At 48.1% G+C, this 16,394-nt stretch overlaps 1 protein-coding gene across 2 annotated transcripts in view; it reads right to left on the bottom strand.

Moving 5' to 3' along the window:
- Positions 1-557: 557 nt before the first annotated feature.
- ST8SIA2 (ST8 alpha-N-acetyl-neuraminide alpha-2,8-sialyltransferase 2) overlaps positions 558-16,394 on the bottom strand; it is a 60,336-nt gene continuing 44,499 nt past the window's right edge. For both annotated transcript variants that reach the window (XM_060095087.1, XM_060095088.1), the window contains 2 exons: positions 14,279-14,572; positions 558-843 (listed from right to left, as the gene is read on the bottom strand). In XM_060095087.1, coding sequence (XP_059951070.1) covers positions 558-843; positions 14,279-14,572 — 580 coding nt within the window. The remainder of the gene's footprint in view (positions 844-14,278; positions 14,573-16,394) is intronic.

The following is a 16,394-nucleotide window of genomic DNA, read 5'->3' as shown; positions in this document are numbered from 1 at the left end:
CTCTGACGTGGCCTCTGCTTCTTAGTGAACTTGTGCTCCTTGGCTGGGCTGAATGTTCCAACCTCCCTCTTCCTGGGAACAGCACCATTTTAGACTTGGGTCAAGTTGTCCCCTCTGGTCTTGGCTTACCCAGAATCCATATTTCTCAGAGGCTCGGGGCAGCTGCCAACAAGTGGTTCTCTAATCATCCATGAGCCCAAAGACCCCTCCAACTTGGGACGCAGTGTGTCATCCAAAGTCATGGGACTGACTTATCTTCCTGTCAAGTCCTTCTTGCCCCCAAAGATGCTCTGAGTCTCAGTCTGATCCGGGTGGGTTCTCCACACCTTCTTCCTGTGGCTTATCTGCCTAATGCTAGATGAACACCACACAGTTATAAATACTCAGGTCAATATATATATGCAGGTATAGATATATATATTCTGGTCACTGTTTTACACTTGAACAAAGAAAACCACTAGCCTGCTTGTTCTAGAGTTTGTGCCACCCCGACTCCCATCTGCCTGTGGTATAGCTGGCAGGAAATGTGAGCCACTGAGTCCCATGGGGCGCTCACCTTACGTGGCCCCGTCGCACTGGCCGACAGTCAGTTTCAAAGCCCCCTGCTCGTGCAGGCTCTTCAGGGCCTTGAACTCCAAGGGCATGGTATGGGGACCGGCCTGGGAAGTGTAGCCGTACTTGAGGCTGTCGTAATAGTGGTACTTGACAGGGTTCTGGTTCTGATCTAGTGGAAAGGGCCAGAATCCATAGAGGTAGATCTGGTTGCAGAAACGCGTGGCCAGGGTGTACATCAAGAGGCCTGTGGTGGGTCTTTTGATGTGAACTTTGTTAGTCAGCCAGTATCTGGGAAAGAAAGAAGAAGAAGAAGAAGAAAAAAAGTGAAACAAAGAAACAAAAGAAACAGTTAGCGAATTATCCTTTCCAGGAAGGGGAAGATTTTGTCCTGGGCCACAGCCTGCCTCCTGCTGAAGAGGAGCTGCAGACATGAGGTTCAGAGGTTAAAGGGGCTTGCCCAGGTTCACCTAAGTAGAAAGGGCAGGACCTTGACTTGAGCTCAGGCTGGTTGAAATCTAAAGCAGGGGCTGGCAAACTTTTTCTGTAAAGGGCCAGGTGGCAACAATTGTTGGCTTTGCGGCCATACTCCTGGCCTCTGCCACTGTAGCCTGAGAGTGCCACGGACAACACACATGGGTGTGGCTGTGCCATAGTTTGCCGACCGTGATAAAGGGCCGCCTCTTGCATGGTGCCCACCGCCTCTTGCCACATCTGACTTTGGCAGGGGTTGACCTCCTTGCCTCCTAAGCATCATCAGATTTCTTTTCCATGCCTGCCCACAGGCCCCACACCCTGCCCCCTTCCGCCTCTGATGCAGGCTGCCCATCTCTGAGCATATGTGGCTTCCCTGGAGGGCAGAGGGAGCAGCAAACAGCCGCCTTCCCTGTGAGGCTGGGTTCTGCAAAGGAATCTGTCAGAAGTATGAGAGGAAACACGGGGCGGGGGCAGGGCGGGGAGAGCAGAGCCTGAGGCTAAGGGCTTCCTGTGTTGAGTGAGGTGCTGAGCTACCTTTGTACATAGAGGGCTTTGGTTTACCGTAATTGAGAAAGAAGTGAGGAAGAAACCATCTTCATTTCACAGGCTAAGCAACACAGGTTGAGAGGTGGTTTCAGTGACAGTTCTGTCTACAACTACCTGTGTGCCTTTGAGCAAGTTGCTTCTCCCTGCTGGACCCACTTTTTCACATTTATGCAGTGATGGGGCACAGACCAAGGGATTGCCAAGACAGCCTCCAAGTTCCACCACAGTCCAGAAGTGTCTTCAGAAGTGGGAAAATAGACACTCTCTTTGCCATCATTTTTGTTTTCCATCATGGTTTTTCTCCTGCTTGGATTTAGAACCCACTGGGATGTGTGGTCCAACCTCTTTATTTCTAGTAAAACCTTCCACTTACCCAGTGCTGAACCCTTTTATAAGTAATGCGTACGCCTTGGTGGAAAGCTGTACTTCCCTAGCACAAACTCCTTACTACTGTGTCTACACCAGACAGGGTCCGTGGTTTTCTGTACTCGAACACACTCTGTGGGCCCCCATCCCATGAGCTCCCATTTGCCTCTGTGAAAAACACCCACTCCCCATCGGAAGCACAGGCCAACGTTCCCCACGGCACCTCGGCACAGTGATGCCCGAGACTATAAAGTCACACATGTCAGTTAAATTCATGCCAGAAGGTAAAACGATGCTGGACAGAACACTTACATATTGCTGAAAGGTACAACTGTTTTACATTATTAACAGTGCTTCTAGCTCAAAGTTTGGGGGCAGCTTCTCTAGAAGCCCAAGTACACCTTTTTGCAAGAGGTTCCTTCTGCAGCTCCAAAATAGGAACCCCCAAACATTTCAGAGACTCAAGCTTAAATCCTTTAGCTTTTACTTTTTTTTTTTTTTTTGTGGTACGTGGGCCTCTCACTGTTGTGGCCTCTCCCGTTGAGGAGCACAGGCTCCGGATGCGCAGGCTCAGCGGCCATGGCTCAGGGGCCTAGCCGTTCCGAGGTATGTGGGATCTTCCTGGACCGGGACATGAACCTGTGTCCCCTGCATTGACAGGCGGACTCTCAACCACTGCGCCACCAGGGAAGCCCAAATCCTTTAGCTTTTGAGGGAGGCATCAGCCTTTGTATCAGACAAGGTTATAGATTCCTAATAACCCATATAATTTCAGTAAATCATGTACTATTGGATATAATAAAACTTATTTCAAGACTCCCTCCCACCCCATCCTGTCAGGCCAGGGTGATCTGAATTTCCCCCCTAACATCGATGATGGAGTCTGTGGTCCCCAACGGCCAGAATCAGAGTGAACATGATTCTTCTGGGCACTGCAGGTGGCCCCCTTTCACAACTGCTGTTGCTTCATAAGCCTGTCAGTTGAAGGCCCCTTTCTTTGTACCCTCTCCTTTTTCATCTTGTCTGAGACAAGAAACTTCCCTGCTGCTGAATTTTCCAACCTCGAATCAGACAGAGGGGTAGAGGCAGAGGACAGAAGAATGGCTCTAGTAACTGCAAACACAATAAAAAAATAATAGGAAAAGAGTTGGCGGACATACCACAGAACTTCATCATTTCTGTCCTGCATGGTTGAGAAGTTTCATCCCAGCTGATACGTAGGAGGCATGGTGCTGGCTCAGGGGGATGCTTGATGCTGAGACTGGGGCTTATTAGATAGGGAGCCCTTCCTTAGACTACTTCAATACTCTATATGCTCAGTGGGGCTGAGCTGAGCTTGGGAGGACCCTGGGGGTTGAAGGCAGGAAGAGTGCATGGAGGAGAAGAATCCAGAAGAGCAGCAGCTGACACCTCGGCTTAACTACATCTAATAATGGGGAGCTCACCCCCTCTTGAGCTAGTCCATTGCACTTTCAGCTTTAACTTAATGGTTCTTAACCTAGGCTGCCCCCTGGAATTGCCTGGAGCTTTAAGATGACCCATCCTGGGTCCCACATCCAGGTGCAGCCTGGATGCTGGGATTTTTAAAACCTCCCCCAGTAATTCAAATGTGCAGCCAAGGTTAAGAAGCCCTGCTCTAACTGGTAGGTGGTTCTGCCAAAAGAGCCTAAGAACGAGACTTATTTAGAGAAAAGAGGGGGAAAAATTAAGCATAAGGATAGTCATTGAGTTTTAAAGACAGTTGGGCCTGGAGAACTCATCTAGCTCAGTGGCCTGACAGGGGATATAGGTGAGCTAGCTGGGAGTTGGGACATGTGTGTAAGGAAAACTGACACTGGCCTCTGTGTTGCCAAGGCAATAGGGAGTGGTGGGGACTGTGGCATCTAAAGGGGTAGCTGGTTTTATTGTTATCTTGTATGGTCATGTCAAATTTTCTGATTTTTTCAAAGTTATCCGAAATCTGGATTTTAACACAAATTCTCCAAAATTTTAAATGTTGGCAACTACTTAAAAAAATTTTTTTAAATCCGGTGAGTCCCTATTGGGTGAGTTAACAGACCATATCTATGGGTAATCCACGGTTCTCCTGGACTGAACTTGTCCTCTTCTTTCAATTTACAGAGGAAAAAGTGAGAATCCAGGGTGACTTGCCTGAGAAGAGGCAAACCTCTCACACAGCTGGTCAGATAGAGCTTGGATAAAATGCAGCCTCCCCACTCCTGGTTCTTGGGTTTTTTTCACTCCATGGTGATTCTGGGGGTGGGTGGGGGATTGTCAGGGTTGGGGATGAGCTGGCTGCAGCTGCTGTTGACACTATCCAGGGACACACGAGCCACGGGCTGTGTCCCCTCATGAGAGCATCTCAAAGACTGTTCACTCCCTGAGAAATTCAAGCCCTAACAACGGCCACATGACAGACTAGGGATTTGCGGTTTGTTTATTTTCTGATTGCAAGGGCTTAGCAGGGTAAGGCTTTCAGAAATAAATTTCTTTTCAAGCCATTGATGCTCTGCCCAGAGAGAGGCAGGGAAGAATTGAATCAGTGGGGAAACGTCCAAGTAGCTCATAGGTGGGTCTGAGTTTACCCAGACAAGTGCAGTGCCCTCCCCGTAGGTGTGCCTTTCCCCTACATGTCCTCTTGGTGAACTCTCTTTTTTTTTTTCCCCTCAAATTGAGCACGTGAATCACGTCTTCCTGGAAATGCTCCCTTTGTTCTACTCTCTTCTCAGCTCAAACTGAATTAGTCATTCCCCCCTTATTATTATGAGTTTTGTTTCCATGGATCCTATTGTGCTTATGAACCCGAGCTGATCCTTCATTACTGTATGGGTTGGACTCCCACTTGAAACTGTACTGTGATCTCCCCAAGAGAGGAGGCCATGCCTTACACTCCTTTGTGGGGTCATCAGAGGCACCTGGCTCAGTGTGTGGTGCAGCCAAGGCACTATGGCAGAGACAGCATTGCTCAACCAATCCTCCATGGGCTTGCCTATATCTCTCAGCATCCCTTGTAAATGAGCTGGGGTCACATGACCAGTTCTGGCCAATAGACTGCAATAGGAAATGGTCCCTGCTGGACCAACTGTTCCCCAAGAGCTTACTCCTGCCTTGGAGAACCTCAGTGCCTCCTGGAAAGATGATGTCAGCCTAAGATGAAAGAAGCCTAAATCCTAGAATCACTGGTAGGAAGACAGCTCCAACCAACCTACATCACACTTTGCGAGGATGAGAAATAAACTTCTGTTGTGCTAAATCACAAGGGTTTCAGGGATTGTTATTGTAGCATAAACTAGAATTGATTATCCTGGCTTCCATGGCGCTCGGCAACGTTGGACTTAAGTGGAATCGAAAAATGGGAAGAAGTAGAAAAGGAGAGGGGGGAAGCTAGCAGTGCACGCAGCTTTGTGACTCTGGCCGGCTAGGACAGGAATAGAAACGCCCAGCCTCTCAGATCTGCTGCCCAGAATCGCTCACTGGGAAAGGTGTTAACAGCAAAAGAGGCTCCGGAATGAATTGAGAGCTCAGTGGCAGGGAGGGACCCTCTCATTTCCGATTCTGCCTCTGTGGGTAAACAAGAGCTCCTGAGTGAGGTCTGACAGGGACACGGGGGCGCCGTTTAATGAGCAGCTTGTTCTAGAAGCCGACAGTTATGCAGGAACAAATCACTCTCCATTTCCTTTATCGCTCCTCAGTCGCCCTGGCCAATTTAGAGACTGTGTGCATGGCCGACTTGTAGACGATTTCTTTCCTTGAGATAACAGCTGGGTGTTAAAACACAAACTAATTAATTTTGCCTTCCTAAACGAGGTTAGCTGGGTGCATCCAGGATGCTTTGCGAGGATGAGAAATAAACTTCTGTTGTGCTAAATCACAAGGGTTTCACAAGGATGCTGTATTGACAATGCACCTTTAATATCCTAGTCTGGAGGCTTTAATTAGAAGGCAAAGTAATCTCCAAAAAGGCAGTAATTATTTTTCAAATTTGTTACCCCAGTTGCCAAGATAATTAAGTGCCGTATTTTATGAGCATGGACAGCAATAAATGAAGATTGTCAAAATCATCACCAAAGCACACTTATCCTTCTCCCTGGATTCCTGTGCTTGGTATGTGGCAAGCATGGTGGCTGCCATGGTTGGAAAAAGTGACCAAAGGGGCTTTCTCTAAGAAGCTGAAAGCACTTTGTGGGATATAGCTCATATCGTCCTTGTGGAACAGGAATGCCTCACAGGAGGTCATTGAGGGATACTTGGTGATGCTTTGCACAGGATCATCAGCAAAGCCAGAAACAGGGCTCTCAGACTCCTGTTCTCTCGTCATCTACATCACCAGCCCGGTCTCTGGTCCAGGGGCCTCAAAGCCCATTGCTGTCTTTCCTTGGGAACACCTTAGAGCTCTGGTGTCTTGGGGGGGCATCTCAGGATGTAGCTTCCCAACTTTGTGGAAGTGGAGATTGGGGGGTTTGTTTCAGAATTTGGGGCTGGTATGCAGAGCTGGTTAAGCCCTGGGGATGCTTGAGGCTGATTCCTGGTCCCCAGCCCTCCATGCTTACCCAAGCCAGTATTCTCACTCAAGTAAGCCAGGCTAGCCTTAAGTATTACCATGCCACCAAAAGCTCCCCCATGACTCCTGGGGTCCACAGGATAACATCCAGCAGCCTCAGCCCAACTTGTGAAGCCCTTGAGATTTGGGCCTGAAATCCCTCCCACCACCTGGCATGCACAGCCACACTGCCACCAGGAACTTCTGGTTTCTTCCAGGACACCACCACCTCCTACTTCTCCTGGCTGGCAACTCCTTCTCAGCTTCCCTGAAGGAAGCCTTCTAGGACCTGCCTGGATGGTTTTGTGTCCTGTATGTTGTTCTTTTCCTATCCTAGCACTGATCATGCTATGCTATAACGATTTGTTTACTTGTCTTCCTCCTCCCCTACAATTTAAACTTCTATGAGCAAGTGGGTTGACTTCTTGCTTCCATGTAACCCCAGATCCAAGCACAGCTCACCCACAGAGTGGGTGCTTCACAGATCTTTGTTTAATGAAGCAGTGAGTAAAGATTAGCAAGTAGGGGTTAATGTCTCCCTTCGGGGGCACTGGCAGGAGAGGTGGAAGGAGCCTGGCCTTACCCTAAACCCTTCTAGGCAGCCACTGGGTTCTCACATGTGAAAGGTGGGCTAACAGCATCCTAGACAGTATGTTGCCAAAAGAAAGAAGGAAAAACCATGATGCCGGTTACTTAAGGCGTTCCTCCTTGCTACACGTGGGGGTGGCCCCAGGGAGTCTAGAGACTGCTGCTCCCGCACAGGTATCTCTTCTGTCACTAGAAGCCCTGTAGGGACCCAGCAAGACCATTTCTTGGGGGTTTAAACCTTCTGGCTAGATTCTGGAATCTAAACTGAGGCCACTACAAATAGAAAAAAAAGTTATATTTAACCTCATTCATAATTAAAGGAATTCAATTTCACACAACGAGATGCCATTTTTCACCAGATTGGCAGAGATAATAGTTGTTGATAACACATCATGTTGGGGAGGTTATGGGAAAACAGGTATTTTCAATAATCATAGGTGGGAGTGTAAATTGGTATATACCTCTGTGGTGGGCAATTTGGCAATCTCTATGAAAACTAACAATGCATATAGCATATATCCATCTCCCTTTTTTAGCAATGGCACATCTAAAAAGCAAGACTACACATATACATATGTGTGTAGATGCCAGTCCAGGACAATTGCTGTAATACTGATCATAGCAGCAGACTGGAAAAGCTTGTGATGCCCACTGATGCCTTTTGCTAACAGAAATTATGGTCCAGACATGGTGGAGTGTAAGGCAGCTGTGAAGGAGAATGAGGTGCTGCATGTCGATATGGAATAATTTCCAGAATTTAGCAAAGTGCAGTACTTAAAACATGCTCCCTTAGGTGTGAAAGTGGATGTTTCTGGAAGGATACATATAGAAAAACCAGTTTAATAGGCTGTTTCTGTGGAGAAGGGTTCACTTTTCACTTGAAATCCTTCCATACTATTTGGCTTTTTCTTTTGACTATGTCCATTGCTATTTAAAAAAAAAATGGAGACAATCCATTAAAAATGACCAATGCCATCTGTGCTTTAACACCCCAGACCTTCCTCCCTTTATTTAGGTAACACCACCAGGCAATGCACTTCCACACTCCGTGTCCACTGGAGGAGACTGGGCCTCAACTCCTGTGACCAGCCCTGGAGATGTGCTCTGCGGACTCTGATAGGCATGTCTGGGAGGGGTCCCCTCCAGCCTTAGCTGGTCTCTCCCCTGCCGCCCTGCACCCTGCTTCCTCTCACCCCCTGCGCCTGCCCTCCAGCCTCGGGTTCTGCTCCCCTCTGACAGGCAGCAAGGCCTACTTTGCTGAGCCGCTGCTCCAGCCCTGGCAGTGGTGCCCGCTGGATCAGTGCCTTCCGAGGGCCTAGGCTCAGCACTCCTGATGCCTAATTAAGCATGAATTCACCAGCCTTCTGTGCCCTAGGCTTGTGGGCGGGCGGCTGGCTACACAGGCCAGCCAGCGAGCTGCTTTCCTGCCCGAGGGCAGCCCTCTCTGTAGGTCCCAGCCTTCCCCATTGTGGTAACTGAATTAGAGCTATTCACTACCAGCTGCTGATCAGAGCTTCCCACTTCCTGCAGCCAAATTCAGTTGCCTGGGTGTCCTTCCCCTCCATTGCTCACGCCCCTTGCCAACAGCCAGCCAGGGCACTGTGCCACCCTGAGGGCCGGCAGAGCCAGAAGCTCCTGGAAGCCAGGTTGGGTCAGGGGCAGTGAGTGTCGAAGGGCAGGCCTTCTGCTCAGTGTCTCTGCCCCACGATGCCCACTTCCCTGCAATATCCAGGACCGATAACGGCCACAGATGGCAGGAATCTTGAGAGTACATGGTGGGTAGAGATTCTCCTAGCACAGGTGTGTTGAATCAAAGGCTCTCTATGGTGGGGGGCGGGTACTATCTAGCCCAACTGTTAAAGGTTGAATTGCATCCCCCCGAAACTCATATGTTGAAGTCATAACTTCCAGTACTTCAGAATGTGACCTTTGGAGATAAGGGTCTTTACAGAGACAACCAAGTTAAAATGAGGCTACTAGAGTGAGTTCTAATCCAATATAACTGATGTCCTTAAATCTGGAGACAGACAGGCACACAGGGAGAATGATGAAGATGGCCATCTACAAGTCAAAGAGAGAGACCTGGAAGAGATTCTTCCCTCAGAGGCCCCAGAAGGATTTCTAGCCTCCAGAAGTGTAGGGCAATTCATTTCTGTTCTTTAGGCCACCCAGCCTGTGGTACTTTGTTACAGCAGCCCTAGCAAACTAACACCCTAACTGTATAATACATATTTCCCTCTCCACAGCCCAGTAAGGGGCATCCCTTGCTGTCTGGACATCTCCAAGAATGCAGAATTCATCCGTTCCTAAGGGGCAACTATGCTCATTTCAGATGATCTTTATTTGTTGGAATGTTCTTCCCAGTGTCCAGAGGAAATCAGACTTACTCTAGATCCTTTCCCGACCCTAGTTCACACCTGGAGACTCACAGTCCAAATCTGTGAGCCCTTCAAGGGCAGGAGCCTTGATTTATTGATTTCTATGTTCCCTCAGCACAGGCCTGGAACCCTTGAGGTGCCTGTAAGTATTTGCTGAATAAGAAAGATTGCTCTCATACTCCTTGGAGACTTCTCTTCCCAAATCCTTTCAACTTTTGAATTTCTTTGTCACTGTGGCCCCTCTCCAGCCTAGTACCCAAAACTGAATGTTATTCTCCAACAAGGCCATCGCTGACCTCCCTGACTCTCAAAGATGTTACCCATCCATCCATTGCTGTGGATGTGTAATGCTAAGATCACATTATCCCTTTGAGCAACCACACATCTGCTGATGGTTGGTACTGTTTATCCCTCTTTACCTGTACAACTGTTTGGAACCCAAGTACAGAATCTTGCATTCATTCATATGAAATTTCTTCCTCTTAGATTGGCTCGTTGTTTCAGCCTGTCAAGAGAAATTTGGATTCAACTCTGAGGCCCCCAGTATTGGGAATTCCCCAAAAGTCACATCACCTGTGAATTTTCTAAGCAGACAATTGATGCCTTCAAGTAAGTCACTGGTAAAAATGGGGACAGTTGGCAGGACAGGATGCTGGTGGCCTGTTTTTAAAGATCTCTATGAAGTCAACATTAATCTAATCAATTAGTGTCTTTGGGGCATCAATGGTCAACAGACAGTGGTCAGTCTATGTGTCAAGGATATGGGAAGGCGTGTGGCAGTGGGAAAAGCAGAGACTTTGAAGCCTCTACATGTTGATTCTAATCCCCCTCTTCCCATCTGAGTGATCTTGGGCAATCCTCTTCACATTCCTGAGCCTGTTTCCTTATGAGTAAAATGGGGATGGAAATAGTATCTATCTTATAAGCCTGTTCTGAGGTATCCTGACCTTGCCGCTTGTTCTGCTTGGTGGGGAAGCTGCCCTGTGCTTGCGATAACGGTGCTGTGCAGGTGGAGTCTTGACACGCTGCTATCCACTGAGGTCTCCTAACACCACGTCTTCAGTGCAGCAGCTCCCAGCCCCCTGAGCTAATAGCACCCCCAAATCCAGAACTGGGTGGGTGTGAACTTCTGCTGCATCTGGTGCATTGCATTAAAGCGAGACAATGTGGTTAAGTTCATGGTTGTGACTCTTACTGGCTGGGTGACCTCAAAGAACTTCACCCAACTTGTCTGGTCATCAAGGTCCTCATTTGTAAAATGAAGACACTAGGGTGCTCAAAGTCAATTCCCACTTGACATTCTGATCAACAAGCACAAGTATTCTAATTTCCTCACACTTGTTATTTTCCACTGTTTTGATAATAGCCATTCTAGTGGGTGTGAAGTTGTAACGCATTGTTGTTTTGTCTTATATTTCCCTAGTGATTAGTGATGTTGAGCACCTTTTCATGTGTTTATTGGCCACTTGTATATCTACTTTGGAGAAATATCTATTCAAGTCCTTTGGCCACTGTTGAATTGGGTTGTTTGATTTTTTTTGTTGTTGTTGAGTTATAGGAGGTCTCTATATATTCTGGATATTAAGCCCTTATTAGATAATATGACTTGCAAATATTTTCTCCTGTTCTATAGGTAACTTTTTAACTCTCTTGATATATGGTCTTTTTGGCACACAAAGAGTTTTAATTTTGATGAAGTCCATTTTTATCTATTTTGTTGTTTGTTGCTGTTGTTGTTACCTGTGTTTTTGGTGTCATACTTAACAAACCATTGCCAAATCCAAGGTCATGAGGAGATTCCCTATGTTTTCCTATAAGAGTGAATTTCTTCTAAGTGAATTGTACACTTTAAAATGGTTTCAATGGGCTATACTATCAAAAAACCAAAATAATGAGTGTTGGCCAAGATGTGGATAAATTGAATAACGAGTGTTGGATGAATGTAGAGAAACTGGAACTCTTGTCACTGTTGGTAGATTGTAAAATGGTGCTGCCACTATGGAAAACAGTATGGAGGCTCCTTAAAAAATTAAAAATAGAACTATGGTATGATCCAACAATTCCATTTCTGAGTGTATATCCAAAAGAATTGAAAGCAGGGTCTCAAGAGCCATTCACAGACCCATGTTCATAGCAGCACTATTCACAAGAGCCAAGAGGTAAAAGCAACCCAAATGTCCATTGATGGATGAATGGATAAACAAAACATGGCATATACATACAATAGTATATTATTCAGCCTTCAAAAGGAAGGAAATTCTGACACATGCTACAACATGGATGAAACTTGAGGACATTACATTAAGTGAAATAAGCCAGTCACAAAGAAGCAAATACTATATTACTTTACTTATATGAGGTATCTAAAGTAGCTAAAATCATAGAAACAGAAGTAGAATGGTGGTTACCAGGGGTTGGATATATGAGGAAAAGGGGACTTGTGTTTAATCAGTACAGAGTTTTGGATTTGCATGAAGAAAAAGTTCTGGAGATCTGTTTCACAACAATGTGAAAATACTTAACACTACTGAACTGTACAGTTGGAAATGGTTAAAATGGTCAATTTTATGTGGTGTATATTTTACCACAATAAAAAAGTGTTTATCCTGTCCCACCCCATAAATGGGGTATTTATTGGACAACAGATTTTTAATAAGGAAATAAGATTATTCTGCAAACTACAACCCATATTGGAACTTTGAGGTAAAGAACTCCTGACAGGTGAATTTGACTTAGTCTATTGTTCTATAGACTCCTTTATTAAATGGAGGCTAAATAAATTTCCCTCCCAGTGATTTCACCCTCTGGTCCTACTTCTACCTCTTGAGTCTACAGTACAAGTCTAATCTCCTGGTTGGTGGTTGGTGGCAGCTGCCATGATCACAGTAGCTATGACTGATTGTCTGTCTCCCCTGTGTTGGCACAGGACACACATTCTGTCGTAGGTATTGCTCCCCAATATAAATACAGAAAGCAGGGCACAGGAGACAAGCCACCTGGTCAAGGATGTTATACAACCAAGGGAGTAACGGGGCTGGGATGTGAACCCAGGTGTCCCTACCTCCAAAGCTCATGTTCTTGATGTTAGGCCAGATTGCCTCTTAGCCAGACTCCTCCTCAGCCTTCTTCTCTATGACCCCTTGCTGTTTTCTCAAATACCTTTGTTCTGCATCCCTCACCAGCTCATTCTTTCTCTTGCAGTAAACACCAGGTAAGTTCCCACCTGGTGGGAACAGAGGCAAGCCCTTCCTCTCAATACAGACATTGCCCACCTTCTCAGTGATGCCCTACTGGACCCAAACCCTACAGGGCCCAGTGTCCGCACAGAGGGAGGGGGCCATTGTCAGAAATCCATCCCAAGGCCCCTGAAGCCCTCATTCCTGCCCCCTCCCCTTGCTAAAAGGAGAACCCTTTCCCATCCGTCTCTCCTGCAGTATTTCCTCCCAGGAGTTCCTGCAAAGGAAGATATTGCAATCTCAGGATTAACAGCCTGTTTGTTTAAAGGGCTTATTACTGGTGCTTAATGCTATTTTGACAGGTGAAAGTGAGTCAATTATAGCTGGAAATAGTTCTGGCTGCATAGTTTCTTCCAGGTGGTTGCCCATTCCCTAGCCAAGGGACTTTTTTTCTCTTTACCAAAGGGCACTTTGTCTCTTTCCCTCATATCCTCTGACCTCAAAACCACATAAAGACTTTCCTCCTTCCAGGAGGGAACAATGTTAAAGGCATGGAGCCTAAATCCATGAGATGGGGGTTGCTGCAGCAGCCCCGCTCCGTGAGGGGGTGAAGTGGGTGCTAAAGGGAGGCTTGACAGGTCAACCTCCAGGATAAAGAATGCAGCCCTAGCGAGCCTGGGTCCATACAGGTGTCACTCTTCTCCATCAGCCATGAATGTGGCTGCCTCTCATTGAATGTCTCTCTAGGTGTTTCTTGAGGGCAATGGGTTTCTGTATTGATACCCATCCTAATTAGACCAGTGCTGGTCACAGGCTTGGGTGTCTCAGGTCGGGGGTCACCTTTATGAAGACAGCAAGAGTTCTTTCTGGGTGGCTCAAAGGACTTCCTAGGGTCACACCGAGTTAGGCTAAGGCCCCAGTGAAGATCATTCCAATGTCCCCCAGAAATTGTCTTATGTCACCAGAGCAGGACTGTGAACTGCCAGGTGGTTGGATGGACCACTGGATGCAGGGCCAAGCTGGCAGTCAGGAGAGTCATGAGATATATTTGTAACAGGTATCTCACACTTAATATGCCCAAGAAAGAGCTCTCTTCCTCAACATGCCCAAACACACACAGACTTCTTCCAGACTCTCCCATCACAGAGAATGTCACCACTGTCCACGCATCTGCTCCAACTCTAACCCTGAAAGTCATCCTGGATTTCTCTCTTTCTCTCACCCCTTGAGGTCCTTAAATAGAATCCATTAGCAAATCCTGCTGCCTCTACTCTAAATGTTCTAGCAAATCTGACCAAAGTGTTGCATATCTACTACCACTGTCCCAGTCTAAGCCACAGTGATTCCCAACCTGGACTCTTGCAATGGCTTCCCAACAGATATTCCTGCTTTCCTTTTTGCCCCTCTATGGTTTCTCCTCCACCCAGTGGCTGTCCGAGGATCATTCTCCACACAGCTCTCTGGCAACAGATTGCTCAGAACTGGCACGCCACATGCCACACATTTGCCAGCCTACTTCTCCAGGAAGGGAGGCTCAGAAAGGCCAGGTGACTTGCAGAGGTCAGATAACGAATGAGTGGTGGAGCTGGGCTGCAAATGCACCTGGGAAAGGAAAACTGCCTCTGAAGCACCCCCCACACCCCGTGACTGCTCACCCGCGGACGGCGTGTAGCAGGCGCAGAGAGGGGTATGCAGTACGCACGTTGACGCGGTGCTTCAGGATGAGCTCGTTGACCCACTCGACCCGCTCCTTGCCGCCCCTGGCCATGAAGGCGGGGATCCACAGGATGCTGCCGTTGAGGCTGTGCAGCCGCTGCAGCAGCTTCTCCCGCCACGTGGCGTTGACCAAGTCCTCGAAGGCCCGCTGGATGACAGAGGGGTTCATGGTCACCAGGTCTGTCTTGAGCCCCACATCCCGGGCGTACTCCTGCACCGGGGCCAGGTTGCATCTGCCGGAGAAAAAGGCAGCGATGGTCCTTTTGGGGAAGCCGAGGCACTGCTGCTTATACTTAACTTTACCCATCCTTTATCTCTCCTCACGTCCTCCTCATCCCCAAACAAAGACCCAGGGCAGCTTCCTGAATTCACCAGGCCCTCCTGTCATCCCTGTTCCTTCTTCTCCTGACACACATATTTACTGGGCCCTTAGCACATACATAGAACCTTGCTGGGCCCCGGGGTTGGACAATGCCTGCCAGTAAGTCAGCCCTCAGCCCACAAGATGAGCATGCTATAGGCAGGTGTGACCCGGTCACATTAGGTGACAGAGTGAGGGCTCTGAAGACACACTCCTGGGTTCAGAATTCAACTCTGATATTTTCTTTCTTTTTTTTTTTTTTTTGCGGTACGCGGGCCTCTCACTGTTGTGGCCTCCCCCGTTGCGGAGCACAGGCTCCGGACGCGCAGGCTCAGCAGCCTTGGTTCACGGGCCCAGCCGCTCTGCGGCATGTGGGATCTTCCTGGACTGGGGCACGAACCCGTGTCCCCTGCATTGGCAGGTGGACTCTCAACCACTGCACCACCAGGGAAGCCCAGCTCTGATATTTTCTACCTGTGTGATTCTAGGCAAACTGATCAACCTCTCTGTGCTTTCTGAGAGCTTCCTCCTGGTTAAGGAACAGCCACAACAGTTTTTTTTTAAGCTATGACAGAGATCACAACATCATCCCCTACCAGGGATTAAGGCAGTCCCTAGACACCCAGTACTTAGAACGCTGCTGGACCACAGTGAGAGCTCAGTTCATGTTCACTGTTATCATCAACCTCACGGGGAGGAGGAGCATCGGGTGGGCTTCCTGAGGTGGTGACCATCACGGAAAGTCTGGAAGGATGGCAGAGCAGAAGCCCATTCGTGGATAAGGCACCTCAGGAGAGTGTTTCTCCAGCTTGCAAGAGCAGAAGAATCACCTCAGGCAGTGGTTAAAAATACAGAATCCTGGGCTTCCCTGGTGGCACAGTGGTTGAGAGTCTGCCTGCCGATGCAGGGGACACGGGTTCAGGAAGATCCCACGTGTCGCAGAGCTGCTGGGCCCGTGAGCCATGGCCGCTGAGCCTGCGCGTCCGGAGCCTGTGCTCTGCAACGGGAGAGGCCACAACAGTGAAAGGCCCGCGTACCACAAAAAAAAAAAAAAAAAAAAAAAAAAATACAGAATCCCCCGGTCCCTCACCTGGAGGTCCAGATTCAGCAGGTGAGCTGAGGAATTGGCAGTTTAGGAAACATCATGCTATGGCATTTTAGGCCCAATAAATATATCACAGGGGCCTAGGGGTATGAAGCAGTGTGGGCATTTAGGGGAAGGCAGGTGATTTGCTCTGATGGGGGCATATTGTGTGGAGGAGATGGGGTGAGAGAGGCAAACAAGGTGAGATAGCAGAGGGTCTGTGTGTCAGGGATGCTGCCACCTGGCAGCCAGTGGGGGTCTGTACACAGTGGCACCATGTGACTTTTGTCCTGAAAAACCACACAAGTCGGCCCCACAGACAGGCAGATCTGTGAGAGCCATAGAATAAAGGTCAAAGTACAGCTACACATTGTTCTAAGTGGCTCTCGCTGTGGTGTTTCAGGTCCGTCTTTTCCAAGTGCGTGTGGACCGTTGCGGATGTGAGTCCTGGGAGGGGGAGAGCATGCTGTGGCCATGCCTCTCAATGTGCCGTCCACTCAGTGGCATAAGGGTATTAGAAATGCAGAGTGTCGGGCCCCATCCCAGACCTGATGACTCTGCATCTTGATAAGCTCAGGTGATTCATACGCTGGTTATGTCTGGAGACACT

Source organism: Mesoplodon densirostris, chromosome 4 (assembly GCF_025265405.1).
Source record: "Mesoplodon densirostris isolate mMesDen1 chromosome 4, mMesDen1 primary haplotype, whole genome shotgun sequence".
NCBI classification, from domain to species: domain Eukaryota; kingdom Metazoa; phylum Chordata; class Mammalia; order Artiodactyla; family Ziphiidae; genus Mesoplodon; species Mesoplodon densirostris.
This window is presented reverse-complemented; position numbering and strand designations above follow the sequence as displayed.